General features: G+C 40.3%; 1 protein-coding gene across 4 annotated transcripts in view; it reads left to right on the top strand.

Moving 5' to 3' along the window:
• Positions 1 to 16,048, top strand: part of PLEKHA8 (pleckstrin homology domain containing A8) — a 60,119-nt gene that overhangs the window by 9,267 nt on the left and 34,804 nt on the right. For 3 of the 4 annotated variants that reach the window (XM_005673281.2, XM_013985757.2, XM_021079156.1), the window contains exons 2-4: positions 11,054 to 11,170; positions 12,185 to 12,340; positions 13,677 to 13,801. In XM_005673281.2, coding sequence (XP_005673338.1) covers positions 11,054 to 11,170; positions 12,185 to 12,340; positions 13,677 to 13,801 — 398 coding nt within the window. Of the gene's footprint in view, positions 1 to 10,188; positions 10,212 to 11,053; positions 11,171 to 12,184; positions 12,341 to 13,676; positions 13,802 to 16,048 lie in introns of those variants that run through there. The other variant, XM_021079155.1, reaches the window with a different exon arrangement.

The following is a 16,048-nucleotide window of genomic DNA, read 5'->3' as shown; positions in this document are numbered from 1 at the left end:
CAACAAATGGTGCTGGACAACTGGACTTTCATCATATGCAAAAAAATAGATCTAGGTATAGACTTTACACCCTTCACCAAAATTAACTTAAAATGGATCGCAGACCTGAATGTGAAACGTAAAGCTAAAACCCTTAAACTCTTAGAAGATAGCATTGGAGAAAACCTAGATGACCTTGGGTATTTTGATACTTTTTTGTTTGTTCGTTTGTTTGTTTTTTGCCCTTTCCAGGGCCGCTTCCTGCGGCATATGGAGGTTCCCAGGCTAGAGGTCTAATCGGAGCTGTAGATGCTGGCCTACACCACAGCCACAGCCATGCCAGATCCAAGCCACATCTGCGACCCACACCACAGCTTATGGCAATGCCGGATCCTTAACCCACTGAGCGAGGCCAGGGATCAAACCTGCAACCTCATGGTTCCTCGTCGGATTCGTTAACCACTGCGCCACGACAGGAACTCCTGATACCTTTTTATTTTTTAATTTATTTTTCTTTTTTGGCCTTACCCGAGCAGGCTATGAAAGTTCCTGGGCCAGGGATCAAACCTGTGCCACAGCAGTGACCCGAACCACGGGCTGTGAAAATGCCAGATCCTAACCCACTGCGCCATAAGGAAACTCCTTGGTGCCTTTTTAGATACAGTCCCAAACACACTATCTATGAAATAAATGATTGATAAGCTGGACTTCATTAAAGTTAAAAACTTCTGCCCTGCTAAAGACAATGTCAAGAGCAGTAGAAGACAAATCGCATGCTGAGGGAAGACATTTGTAAAGGACACATCTGATAAGAGGACTGTTATCCAAAATATATGAAAACTTAAAATTTAACAATCAGAAAACAAAGAAACCAACCCAAAAGTGGGTGAAAGACACCCACCAAAGAGGATATATACATGGCAAATAAGCTTATGAAACGTCGCTCCACATCATAGGTTATCAGGGACATAGAAATTAAAGCAACATCGAGATACTATGAAACAGCTATTAGAATGGACAAAACTCAAAACACTGGCGACACCAAGTGCTGACAAGGATGTGGAGCAACAGGAACGCTTCCTACATTGCTGATGGGAATGCAAAATGGGGATCTCTTCTTTAGAAAACAGTTTGGTGGTTTCTCACAAAACTGAACATACTCTGGTCATAGGATTCAGTAGTCACATTCCTTCCTATTTACCCAAAGGAATCAAAAACTTAGGTCTGCACAGAAACTTATGTTTATATGAAAACTTGAACAAAGATCTTAATAGCAGCTTTATTTGTAATTGCTAAAACTTGGAAGCAACCAAGATGTCTTTTAGTAGGTGAATGAATAAACAAACTGGTGCCTCCAAAAAAAGGAGTATTAGTCAGTGCTTAAAAGACATAACCTGTTGAGCCATGGAAAGACTTGGATGAACCTTAAATGCATGTTAGTAAGTGAAAGAAGTCAATCCAAAAAGACTACAATGTGAACGATTCCAATTATGGGACGTTCTGGAAAAGGCAAAACTATGGAGACAGTAAAAAGATAAGCTGTTGATGGCAGGGGGAGTGATGATTGTTGTGGGAGATGAGTAGATGGGTATATACCGTCATACATTTGTCCAGACCAATGAAGTGTGCAACACCAAGAGTAAACACAGGTAAACTGTAGGCTAAGGTAAATTATGGTGTGTCAGAGTAAATGATAAAAAAAATGGACCACTCTAGTGAGTGAGGTTGGTAGTGGGGAAGGCAATGCATGTGTGGAGGCAGGAGGCATGTGGGGAATCTCTCCTCAATTTTGTTTTATTTTATTTTTTAAAATTTTGGTCTTTTTTGTCTTTTTAGGGCCACCCCCACAGCATATGCAGCATATGGAGGTTCCCAGGCTAGGGGTCCAATTGCAGCTGGAGCCATACCCAGCAGCCTACGCCACAGCCACAGCAACACGGGATCCAAGCCACATCTGTGACCTACATCATAGCTCATGGCAACACAGGATCCTTAACTCACTAAGCGAGGCCAGGGATCAAACCTATGTACTCATGGGTGCTAGTTGGGTTCGTTAACCGCTGAACCATGATGGGAACGCCTCAGTTTTGTTTTAAAACCTAAAATTGCTCTAAAAATTTTAAGTCCTTTAAAAAAGTTTTGTTTTTGTTTTTGTTTAAGATAGGAAAAGGTATCAGAAGAAAGCTGAATTGGCTAGATTACTGTTAGACAAAGTAGACTTCAGAAGAGGGAAAATTGTGAGGGATAAAGAAGACATTGCCTAATTATAAAAGGGTCAATTCATCAAAAAGACACAGGAATCCTAAATGTGTATACAACTAAAAGCAGAATATCAAAATATATGAAGCAAAAACGGATAGAACTGACAGGAGAAATAGATCCACAATTATACTTGGGAACTTCCAGTTCTTTTCTGAGTAATCCGTAGAACAAGTGTCCAGTAAATCACCCAAAGATATAGAAAATCTGAATACTGTCAACCAACTTAACCTAATTGACATTTCTAGAAAAATCCCCCAAACAACAACAGAATACTACATTTTTAAAAATGCACATAGAATTTTAGTGACTAAAATTGACCATGTTCTGGGACATAATAGAAACTCTGCCAAAATGAAAATAATGTTCTGTGTCTTTCCCAAAAATAAACTAGAAATCAATGACAGAAAAATGTTGGAAATCCTCAAACATTAGGAATTAAACAGTACACTTTTAAATAACCCACAGATCAAAGAGGGAGAAGTCTTTCAAGAAAATTAGAAAATATTTTCAACTGAAATTGAAAACACAATAGTGGTTAGCCAGAGCATGAGGAGGGCTTGACTGCAAAAAAAAAAAAAGGTAGGACAAGGGTATCCTTTTGAGGAAAGGATAATGTAATTTTCTTTATCTTGATTATTGTGGTAATTATTAGGGGAACTATGCATTATCTAAACACAGAACTTTAACCAAAGAAGAAATTGAATTTTAGAATAAATGCTATACATATACGCAATGGAATATTACTCTGCCATCAAAAAGAACGAAATACCGGCATTCTTAGCAACATGGATGGACCTAGAAACTGTAATGCTAAGTGAAGTCAGCCATACAATGAGACACCAACATCAAATGCTTTCACTGACATATGGAATCTTAAAAAAGGACAGACTGAACTTCTTTGCAGAGCAGACGCTGACTCACAGACATTGAAAATCTTATGGTCTCCAGAAGAGACAATTTGGGGTGTGGAGGGATGTGCTTGGGCTGTGGGATGGAAATCCTGTGAAATCAGATTGTTATGATCATTATACAACTACAGATGTGATAAATTCATTTGAGTAATAAAAAAAGTAAAAAAAAAATAAACTGTTAAAGATTCTGGAAGAAAAAGTAGACACTGTACAGTCAGGTGGAAAATTTTGGCAGAGTTGGAAACTTTGAGGTAAAATGAAAATGCTAGAAATTAAAAGCACAGTAATAGAGATGAAAAAAATTTAAAAAAAATACTAAAAAAATGCATCTTGTAAGGGAGTTTTAAAAAAAATTTTTTTTTTAAATAATGTGTTTGGATGAGCTACTTGTCACAAGACTGCAGAGTAAAAAATAAGGAAACCTACAGTATTTTTAGTCAGATGAGGGTATGACTCACAAGTAATCACTTTTTTGGTTTGGATCTTTAAAGAATAAGGCATCTCTATGGTGGCTCTTGTGAAATAAAAAAGGAAGAAAATATAGAGCAAAATTAACATGAGTTGTGCCATTTTAGATCCAAATAAAAGTGCATTTGTTAAGAAAATTTGCTAATTGGAAAAATACATATTGTTCAACATTACTTGAAATGAAAGAAGTGAATTTTGCAAACAGTTGTTATCTAAAAAGTATAGAAAGACATTTGCACTATGTGAGGGAAAATAAGCTGGTAATTTTAGAATTTTCATTAGAATAATCTTCAAATCTTTAATTTCTTTGAATAATGTTTTGTAGTTTTCAGAGTATAAGTCTTACACTTTTAAATTTACTCCTGTTTTATTCTTTCTGATGTAAATGAAAATTTTTCTTAATTTCATCTTCAGAATTTTCAGGGTTTTCATTGCACCTATATAGAAATACAGTTGATATTTGTATGTTGGTCTTATATCTTGCAACCTTGCTGAACTTATTTATTCTAATATTTTTAAAGGAATATATATATATATATTTAAAGGAATATATGTATATATTTAAAGGAGTATATGTATATATTTAAAGGAGTATATGTATATATTTAAAGGAGTATATGTATATATTTAAAGGAATATATGTATATATTTAAAGGAATATATATATATATACATATATATATATTCAAGAGCACGTCTGTAAATAGAGGTAGATTTGCATCTTCCTTTCCAATCTGGATGCCTTTTAAATCATTTTGTACCCAAATCGCTCTGGCTAGACTCTCCAATACAGTGCTGAATAGAAGTACAAGAGCAAGTGTCTATTTCTCTTCTTCCGGATGTCAGGGGAAAAACATCCAGTTTTTTTGTCATTGAGTATGATGTTAGCTGCGGGATTTTTGTAGATGCCTTTATCAGGTTGAAGAAGTTGCCTTATATTCCTAGTTTGTTAAGGGTTTTTGTTTTTTGTTTTGCTTTTTTGCCTTTTTATGGCTGCACCCATGGCATATGGAAGGGGTCGGTCAAATCCAAGCTGCAACTGCCAGCCTATGCCACAGCCACACTCAGGATCTGAGCCGCATCTGTGACCTACGCTGCAGCTCATGGCAATGCCCGATCCTTAACCCACTGAACAAGGCCTGAGATAGAACCTGCATCCTCATGGATACTAGCACCCGTCTAGTATCCACTGAGCCGTAATGGGAACTTCTGTTTTTATTATGAAAAGGTGTTAGATTTTGTCAAGTGCTTTTTCTACATTTAGTGAAATAATCATGTATTACTTTAGAAATCTTTTACTTACAGAAACATCCAACTGAGGTTTGAGGTAAAGAACGGACATCTATTTGTCCATGTAACTGAAAAGTCCAGAGGGTATCTTATCTATCAGTGTGACACAGTCTGATTGAGGTGTTCCAAAACTGTTATCTAGGAGTTTCCATTGTGGCTCAGTGGTGATGAACCACTCTAGTATCCATGAGGATTCGGGTTTGATCCCTGGCCCCACTCAGTGTGTTAAGGATCTGGCCTTGCCATGAGCTGTGGCATAGGTCACAGATAAGGCTCAGATCTGGCGTTGCTGTGGCTGTGGTGTAGATCGGCAGCTGCAGCTTTGATTGGACCCCTAGCCTGGGAACTTCTATATGCCATAGGTGCCATCCTAAAAAGGAAAAAAAAAACAACAAAAAAAACCCTGTCATCTAGATCTGCTTCCTTTCTCTGCCTCCCTCAGGGAGAGGTCTTCCTACCCCATTTCCTTTTATGTGTAAATTATGTTTAGGTCCCTGGGATGCGAGATGACTGCCAGGAACAAAAGAGTCTCCATTTCTTTCCACCTTTCTCCAGTCTCGGGAAAAGTCCCAGAATTATTTCTAGTTGGGTCACTTGCCTGTCTTGGAACATATTATTGAGGACGGGATGTAAAGCTGCATTTAAGCCTGATAGCCCCACCCAAACTACATGGACAGGGTGTGGAGAAGGAGGGTATTCAGTAACAGAAGTGTGGGAAGTAGATGCTGGGTTGCCAAAAATAAATACTCACTATACCTTCTATAGTAAAATAATTAGGATAATACAAAGTGTGTGAAATTGGCATTTAAATACTTTTCTGCCCTGCCCCATCCCTGGCAGTATAGCTTACATGAGCTAAAACTTTTCCCTGCTCGTTGAAGTTTCTTATCACATTTTCCAAGCAGGGAGTTCGACTGACACCATGGTCCATCTCCAGTAGGGGACAGCCAAAAAAAAGCGGAGGGGGGGGGGAGAGTAGGATTGACAGGAAGAGTCTGATGGAAATGAGGGATCAGGGACTGGTATAGACCCACAGTTTTCATCTGCTCTTTTGTTGCTGTGAACATTTTTTATCGTGTTCAAGTGTATTGGGCTTCTCCAGAGGAACAGAAACACACACACACAGAGGCTTACACCGTTGCGGAGATTATGCAGTTCCACAGGCTGCTCTCTGCAAACTGGAGAACCAGCGAAGCTGGTAATGCAATTCAGTCTGAGTTCAGAGACCCAAGAATCAGGGCTGGAGGATAGTGGAAGTCCTGGTCTGAGTCCAAAAGTCCAGGCATGCCGAGTGCCTCCGTCCCAAGGGAGGAGAAGATGGATGTCTCAGCTCAAGTAGGGAGAGCAAATTCACCCTTCCTCAGCCTTCCTGTTCTGTCCAGGCCCTTAATGGATTGGATGATGTCTGCGCCATCGGTGAGGGCCGTCTTTACTCAGTCTGCTGATGCAAATGCTGATCACTCTCAGAGACACCCGCACAGACACACCCAGAAGTAGTGTTTTACCAGCTGTCTGGACATCCCGTGGACCACTCGAGTTGATAGTTAAAATTAACCTTCACACTAAACCAAGTTGACAGCAGATTGATATAAATCAGGAAGTGAATTAATGGCATCTCTGCTTCTTCTCTCATGTAATTGCTGAGCTGTGTCTGTGCTGCCCACAACTGGCCGTGATAAAAGAACAGTGTGTTTTGATACTGCTCTGGACTCTCCATTTCTCTGCCATTAAATTTCAGATAACGGAAATAAGACTTCTGTGGTCTCTTAATGTGTATTCTGAAATTCTGGGAACGATAACGAAAACTTTCTTGTTTTTATGGTTGCAAACTACAGGATAAAATAATTGAACTTCTGTAATTATAACTTCTAGATAAATACAAAACCTGTTACAGAAAGGTATTGTTTTGGTTACTATTATAGTTTACAAGCTACTTTTATTTTTATTTTTCTGAGAAAGTTTTTTTTAAATCTTTTTTAGACATGATTTTTATTTTTTCCATTGCTGTATAGTTGATTTACAGCAAGCTACTTTAAAAATGTACTGCAGCTGTGCTTTGCGTTTGTGTGTTTGGGCTGTTTAACATTTTTCAGATTTCCTATAAGATAAACCTAGTATAGTACCACATTTTTTTCAATTTTTAGGCATTTTCCCCCACATTCCAATAGCTCTGAAATTGGAAAGCATCTTAGACTCAGTGCCTTGTCATTGCTTAACAAGCAGGTTTTTTTTTTTTTCCTTGTGTTGCATAAAATAATACTTTATCTTAGATTTTTTTTTAGGTTTTTGAAATGTAGTTGATTTACAGTGTTGTATTAGTTTCTGGTGTACAGCAAAGTAATTCAGTTATACATATATATATTCTTTTTCATATCCTTTTCCATTATAAGTTCTTGTAAGATATTAAATACAGTTTCCCTGTGCTATACAGTAGGTCCTTGTTGTTTACCTATTTTATATATAATAGTTTGTCTCTTTTAATCCCAAACTCCTAATTTATCCCTCCCCCACCCTCTTTTCCCTTTGGTAACCATGTTTGTTTTCTTTGTCTATGAGTCTGTTCCAGCTTTGTTTGCAAAAATTCATTTGTATCATATTTTAGATTCCACATATAAGTGATAGCATATGATATTTGTTTTTGGCTTCACTTAGTATGTTAAACTATAAGTCATCCATGTAGTTAAAAATGGCATTATTTTGCTCTTTTTATGGTTGAGTAATATTCCATTGTATAATACATACCCCATTTTTATTCATTCAACCGTTGGTGGACATTGAGGTTGCTCCCATGTCTTGTTAATAGTGCTGCTGCGAACATGGGGTGCATGTATTCTTTCAAATTAGAGTTTTCTCTGGATATATGTCCAGGAGTGGGATTGCTGCATCTGCAACATGCACCACAGCTTGTAGCAGTGCTGGATCCTTAATCCACTGAGCGAGGCTAGTGATCGAACCTGTATCCTCTTGGATACGAGTTGGGTTCATTTCTGCTTGAGCCACAACAGGAACTTCCTATTTTTAGTTTTTTTGAGGAGCCTCCATACTGTTTTCCATAGTGGCTGCACCGATTTACATTCCCACTAACGGTGTAGGAAGGTTCCTTTTGCTCCACACCCTCGCCAGGTGTTATTTATTGACTTTGTAATGGTGGCTCTTCTGACCAGTGTGAGGTTATACCTCATTGTAGTTTTGATTTACGTTTCTCTGATAACTAGTGATGTTGAGCGTCTTTCCATATGCCTGTTCATCATCCATAGGTTTTCTTTGGAGAAGTATCTATTTAGATCTGCTGTGTTTTTTGTTTTTTGTTTTTTTTTTTTTATTGTGTTGTGGTTTTTTGTTATTGAGTTATATGATCTATTTGTATATTTTGGAAATTCAGCCCTTGTCAGTTGCACTGTTTGCAAATATTTTAGTTATTTTAAAACCGACAGTGTGTGGAGTTCCTGTCGTGGCACAGTGGTTAATGAATCCAACTAGGAACCATGAGGTTGCAGGTTCGATCCCTGCCCTTGTTCAGTGGGTTAAGGATCCGGCGTTGCCGTGAGCTGTGGTGTAGGCTGGCGGCTACAGCTCCAATTCGACCCCTAGCCTGGGAACCTCCATATGCCGCAGGAGCGGCCCAAGAAATGGCAAAAAGACAAAAAAAAAACAAAACAAAAAAGAAAAAACCGATAGTGTGTGATGGTTAATTTTATGTGTCAACTTGCCTCTTCTGTGGGGTGCCCAGACATTTGACCAAACATTGTTCTGGATGTGTCTGAGGGTATTTCTGGATGAGATTAACATTTGAGTTGGTAGACTGAGTAAAGTAGATTACTTTCCCTGATGTGAGTGGGTCTTAGCCAATCAGTCAAAGACCTAAATAGAGCAAAAAGGCTGAGTAAGAAATAACTCCTGTCTGACTATTGAGTTAGGACATTGGTCCTTTCCTGCTTTCTGACTCCGACTAAAACATTGGCTCTTCTCGGGTTTCAAGCCTGCTGACTTTTGGACTGGAATTATAAATTGGTCCTCCTGAGGCTGTAGCTGCAGATCTTGGAATTTCTCAGCCTCTATAATTGCATGAGCATATAGATACATATACAATTGGTTCTGTGTTTCTGGAGCACCCGGACTAAATACAGGTGGGCTCCTATATTTGATAAAATGTGGTAATTGAGGGTATGTTGAATTCTCTGTGCTCAAGAGTCACGGTGTTTTTGGAGAGTGTTCCCATCAGACATAGTCATGAGTTGAGCTGTAAGTGAGAAGATGCTACGGTTTTGTACCAGGATAGCCTTATAGCAATGGGGAGTCTAGACTTGGGGGTTGTTATGCTGGGAGGGACTGTAGAAAGACATAGTTTTCTTCCCAACTCTGCTGTGTACTTCCTGTATGACCTTAGGTAGGTCACTTGATCTACGCGGGATTGGTTTCCTTTTCTGTAAGACGAGCTGGTTGGACTAGGTGATTTCAAAGGTCTCCTCCATTTCTCAGGTTCTTAGGAATTGATTCTTTTGTTTCAGTGAGGGGAGATGGCAAAAGTTATAAATAATGACTTTTGCAAAGGGCTAAGATATCACCAATAATACCTATTTCAGGAGTGCTGACTTTTTGCTTAATAATATGTAGTCTGAGGATCAGTTTGGTTTCCTGTATTGTAATGTTTGTGCCAAGAATGGTGGCCTTCAGGTTTCTTTTTCCATAGAATTTGAAGCCAAGGTCAGGAAGTATCACCTTCTAAAATACATTTACAAGTTCATCCCAAGAGGTTTTCCAGCCAGTAATTGACCTATGTGGGTACTGAGATAAGGCTTCAGGCTCCTGACATCCCGTAAAGGGTGTAGGTTCTTGCTTCCCTGGGAAGGATGCCCCAATACAAGATGGAACAAAAGGAACATAAGCCATGGTTTTAGAAAACATTACGTATCTTTGGTGAGAAAGGATATTTCAGTGACTGGTATGAATTATTAGAGGGTGGATATTGAGAATTAGTGTTTTCCCAGTTTTGTTTAAGAAAGTGAGAGACATGGTACCTGGCAGGTCTGAGTATTCTGGTTCCCAGAAAAGCAGACTCTGACAAAGTAGATGATGAATGAAACATCTTGCCTGTCACCTAACCTCTGTGTCTAATTTAGATTTAGTGCTGACCATTCAGCCTCCTGATGACAAATGTAGTTTCTCTGAACTATGACCTTAGGCTATGGGTGCTCCAGGAAGTGTACTAATCTCCTGTTAGTAGTAAATTGATACTATTTTCACATCTCTTGGTGACTTATATACTTGGTTTGTGTGGATCAGTTCCCAAGGGCCCATCAGGTATGTACTTGAGCAGCCCTTGTGGCTCTGCCCAAAGCCCCTACCAGCCTTCTCTCTGGCTCTCTCAGTCACAGAGGGGTCCAGTGGGAGAAATATATACTCAAAGGGCTGGGGCATTTCAGAGAAAGAAAATAAAATACATCTGACTTAGGATACTGACAAGGCTTATGCAGAGATAGTCAAGGATGACATTTTAGGGAGAAGATCCAGTTCAAGCAAAAGCCCTAAAACAGGTGTATAGCAAGGAAGTTTGGTTCGTTTAGAATCTAGGTGTGTAAGAGAGCTAAATAAGATGCATGTATTTCCACTGAATACTGTTTATCCCCCAAAGTTCTCTGAAGTGGAAGTAGTTAAGCCCTTGAGTGTTTTAAGAATATTCCATTTCAGCGGGTCAATACCAAATCATCATTTAAAGTTATCTTTCCTTAGATGTCATATGGCCCTAGGCAGGCTCTGTATGTTGTTGAAAGGCCAAAGCAATCTTTAGTCTTATTTATAACTTAGGGATAATTTTTCTTAACCATAGGGGAAAAGAGTAAATGTGTTAACAATAATATTTGAAAAACAATAATCTTTTATCTTAGAAAAATTAAAAACCAAAGTTTACTGGTACTATATTGAGGGGAAAGGAGTAAAAATCAGTAATCCTGTTACCTAGAGAATCATCACCATGTTTATTGCTGATCCTTCAAGACTTCTCTGCAATCTTTTCTAACTTCTTTCCCTTCGAATTTCCCCTGGATTGTAAGTTCCTTGGAGCTGGGATCTTGCATCCTTTGTTGGGTCCTAATCCTGTGTCTGGGAAGCTGTAATTGAGACCATGCTCTTGCTTCTGTTTTTAGGTTGGCAGCCTCGGTGGTTCCTTCTCTGTGGGGGAATATTATCATATTACGATTCTCCTGAAGATGCCTGGAAAGGTTGCAAAGGGAGCATCCAGATGGCAGTCTGTGAAATTCAAGGTGAGAAACCAAAATACTTGCAGGTTTTATTTTTCTTTCTGTCTCTCTGTCAAAATGAAAAAGCACTAGCTTCTGCATGCCTTTCTCTGCTGCTCCTATAGTTCAGACAAAAGTATATAATGTTATGTCCCAGAAGAAAGTCTTACAAGTAAAACCTAAAACTGCAGCCAGTTTTTACAAGGAGGTTGTTTAAGAGGTAGAATAAACAAGAGCAGCGTGCTTCACTACACCTCCAGTGCTCATTCCTTTAGTCGCCTGCTTACCTGGGGCCAGTGACTATTTGCTAAGCTTATTTATCTTATTGTATATTTTCTTATTGCACTTGTATGTTTAAATCAGGAGACACACACACCTCCTGGCCACCACCTCTACACTAAAACAAAACACGCAGACACCTGACAGGCCTACAAATAGCCTTTATTTCTTGGTTTTGAGAATCTTGAGATATGCTGAGAAATGTGGCTCAGAAACTGAGCAGAAGGGAATTTGGGGCATGGGGTTTGGGGGGGTGAAGGAGGGTGTGGCTTGCTTGTTTCTTCTCCTGAAGTGCTCTGAAGGGATTCTCACATTTTTTATATGACTAGTGAAGAAATTAGAAAAGGAAAAACACTGTGTTCTTGATGGCCTTCCAATAGCCCGAGGAGATAAAGAGCATACCTTTATTTTTTGGCATTAAGTCTTGATGGCCGCAGAGCAGCATACTTTACATACACACCACCCCCCAAAAGAAAGATTTTCCTTTCTCCTCTTATAAAAGTTCCCAAGGAGATTTGGGTGGTTCTTTTTTTAGGCCAAAGGCTTGTTGAGACCTTGGAATCAATGCAGAATTTTCCCTTTTCATCAGCAGAGGCCTCTAGGAAGAGGTAAATAAACTAGAAGTCATAAGGCCTGACGTCTTCTCTTGGAAGAAGTCCTCAGTGACTGGTCCCCGTGAAGCTCAAGAATTTGCGTGCAGCGGAGGCTACCCAGCTAGGGCTCTGCTAGGTGTCTGACCTCCCTCTGCCTTGCTCCCAGTTCATTCAGTAGATAACACACGCATGGACCTGATAATCCCTGGGGAACAGTACTTCTACCTGAAGGCCAGAAGTGTGGCTGAGCGACAGCGGTGGCTGGTAGCCCTGGGGTCAGCCAAGGCTTGCCTGACAGACAGTAGGACCCAGAAGGAAAAAGGCAAGTATTGATTGTCCTCTGGTCTGGGAACCCTGGGAATCACCCATTGGCATCTCTGGGTTCCCATATTTGCTATCTTGCTTTTGCCCACCTCGCCATTTGTATCATACAAATACTGTATATCTCAGTGGAACTTAAGCAGTCTAACTCTTCTTTCTCAACATGGCATAGTAGAAGGAGTACAGGTTAGGAGCCAGATACAATAGGACTTAACTCATGGCTTTGTGGGGTACTGGCTTTGTCACCTTGGCCTTGGTCACTTAACCTGTCTAACCTTTCTATCTCCTTATATTTTAAAAAGAGGTAATCACCTACCTTAGAAGGATCATCATGGGGATCAGTGATGATATGAAACTGCCTGGTACTGTTTCTGGCACAAAGTTGACCTTTGGTAGAAGAGTAGCTGAGCCAAAGCAGCCTCAGATCTGGGTGCTTCCAGCAGTAACACCCCACTTCCCCCCTCCTTTCCTAGGGTAGGTGGATACTTAAGGTTGCTGCTGCTTCAGGCTCATTAACTCAACATCATTAGAACCATGGCATAACATGAGTGCCAGGACTTACAGCCTCCCTGGAAGCCCCCCAGCTCCCAGTGTACACCTGGGAAAGTGTTTCAGGGGGCCTTTCCCATGGCATGTATGGCAGATGTGCCTAACCCGTCAAGTTGAGACAGTAAATGGCCTCTGTGGGTTGTTTTTTAATGCTCAGTCGGGAGCAAACTCCAGACACTGTCAGCTTTGACTCTGATCAGGTTGGTGAGGTGCAGCTTTTTTGTGGAGAAGACAGCAGAGGCAGTAATGATCATAGCTGGGCCCTCAGTGCTGGGGTGGCTGGAGTGAGTGCTAATGAAGGGGCAGCAGGTGCACAGAGGGGCCATTAGCCCTGCCAGGTGGCATGCTGGACCAGCCCGCTGAGTTAACCAGCTGTCTTACTAGCGGTAATTGCATGTCACAGAACACTGCTTCCCAGTTTCCAACCCTGCGTCGGCAGCTGGGATCCCATTTTACAGATAGTAAAACTGTGTAACAGAATTGAGACCAAAATTCTGAACCCTTGACTCTGTTCCCAGTTCTGACACAAGTAGATCAGAGGTATACTGTCTCCTTCTTCCTGACCCGGTGATATCGAATATGTTGCCTCAAGAAATAATGTAGATTCAAAAGAATGGAAACCTCTCTCTTCTGTTTTTCTTGCTCCCATAACTTATATCATATCTGCCACCCATACTGTAAACATCCAACTTTAGGCGTAGATTATATTTCACTTGTCTGTATAGTATACTAACTAGTAAATGAGTTATTCTTTCTGGTAAATACATTTTCATCGTTTTGTTATTTAGAGTTTGCGGAAAACACTGAAAACCTGAAAACTAAAATGTCGGAACTAAGGCTTTACTGTGATCTTCTTGTTCAGCAAGTAGATAAAACAAAAGAAGTGACCACAACTGGTGTGTCCAGCTCTGAGGTAAAATGCCATTCGTCTTAGCCACCTGAAATGTGGCACAAATGTTGCTTATTCTCACACAATCCCTACCATGGGATTTACTGCTTTTCAGAGGAAAACAGTGACAAAATTCAACAAAAAGAAGGGTGTGATTCCAGCATGTGGAAGCATATCGTTTTCCTTTCTGGGTTGAATTCAGGATTAATTAACTGATAACATTTGGAACTTTCAACTTTATTACTGATGTGCTAAAATATATTTTCCCCCAGTTTGCATCACTTTTAATTAATTAGTTTATTTTTCTTTTTAGGACTGCATCTGTGGCATGTGGAAATTCCTAGGTTAGGGCTTACATCGGAGCTACAGCTGCTGGCCTACACCACAGCCACAGCAATGCCAGATCCAAGCTGCACCTGCAGTCTGTACCGAAGCTCTCGGCAACACCAGATCCTTTAACCCACTGATCGAGGCCAGGGATCAAACCTGCATCCTCATGGACACTAGCTGGGTTCTTAACCCGCTGAGCCACAACAGGAACTCCTTCATCACTTTTAAAATATAGCCTTATTTGTTTAGCAGAACTATTTCTATACTACTGGTGTGGCTCTTAAGATGCAATGTCATGTCTGTCAGTAATGCATATCTGTCACCTCTGATGAGACCGTAGCAGGGTTTTATTTCACTATGACAGACATTCTGCTTTAGTGTAGGCTAGTGCTTTCAGAAATAGAGACACAGCTTTATTTCTCTGCATCATCAGCAAGAATTGTTTTTTTTATCACTTATTAATGAAATTGTGATTCATTCATTCTAAAATACATATGAAAAGATCTGTCTGGTATTAAATTTTGCATTGAATGGTTCACATTAACCAGAAAAAGGATCTCTGCTCTGCTTTCAAAGACGTTTTCTAAAGAACAGTGCCTACAAAATGAAGAATCTGCAGGTGATAATTAATTGCTTTAAATTACTTTTCTTAGGTAATGTAGCAGTGTGCTACTAGTAGTGTATGTGAAACTAAGTTTTTCTAGTAATGGTGGTTTAACTCACTTTCATTACCTTTTTTTTGGAGGTGGGGAAGGCCCTCTTATTCATTCAGCAAGCTGCCAATTATGTACCAGATACTGTGCTGGGAGAGGGAAAAGAGAGGGGTGCCAAAAACATTTTCAGTCCTGCTCTTGGGATGTTACAGCCCAGAGCAGTGATTCTCAAACCAGATCAGTTTTGCCCCTTAGGAGACATTAGCAAAGTCTGAAGACATTTTCTGGTTGTCACCACGGAGGAAGTGCTGTTGGCATCTAATGGGTAGTAGCCAGATGCTGCTTAATACCTGCAATGGACAAGAGAGCCACTCTCCCTCCATCCCTTACTCCACTAGTTAGCCATCCCCAAATGCCAGCGGTGCCAGGGTGGAGAAGCCCTGGTCTAGAGGGCAGGGAAAAAGTGAACACAGCAATTTTTAATTCAAAGAAGTGTTTCTAGTTAGTGCCTTGGGAACATGCTGATGAAACTGTGGTTGTGATATTGAGATTTATAAGAAGAAATATATGTTTGGTCTTCCTCTAGTTTTTGGCACTGAGCTCCTAAAAAAAAACCTTGAAATTTCCTGTGCTGCAAGTGACTAGATGTCCTGTTATGTTAACGAGGTGACATTAAGAAAGTACCTAAGGATGGGGGCTAATTGACAGTGAACCCAACCAAGTGATTAGAGGATTGGAAGGAGGGGAGAGGGGCTGAAGGTGGACCTCAGTCTCCATTGGCCAGTGATTTAATCAATCATGCTCACCTAATGAAGCTTCCATAACCCAAAGCATGGAGTTTGGTGAGCTCCTGAGTTGTTACGCACCCACTGGCTGGAGGAATGGCATGCTCGGGGAGTGCGGAAGCTCCAGGCCTCTTCCCACATGCCTTGCCCTGTGCATCTCTTCCATCTGGCTATTCGTGTTTATAATATACTATTAATCTAGTAAGGAAAGTGTTTCTCTTAAAAAAAAAAAAGTTTCTCTTAGTTCTGTGAGCTGCTCTAGCAAATTAATGAGATGCAAGGAGGGAGTCGTTGGAATCCTCAGTCTGTAGTGGGTGAGTCTGTAGCACAGGTGACAACTGGGACTTGCCATTGGTGTCTGAAGTGGGAGTGAGGAGCAGTCTTGTAGAACTGAGCACCTAACTGGTCAGATCTGATGCTATTTCCAGGTAGGTTGTGTCAGAATTTAGGACACCTAGCTGGTGTCTGAGAATTTCATGGTGGAGAGGAAAAAACCACACATT

The sequence above is a fragment of the Sus scrofa genome, chromosome 18, assembly GCF_000003025.6.
Source record: "Sus scrofa isolate TJ Tabasco breed Duroc chromosome 18, Sscrofa11.1, whole genome shotgun sequence".
Taxonomy (NCBI): Eukaryota; Metazoa; Chordata; class Mammalia; order Artiodactyla; family Suidae; genus Sus; species Sus scrofa.
Note: the sequence above shows the minus strand (reverse complement) of the source record. Positions and strands in the feature narration are given on the sequence as shown.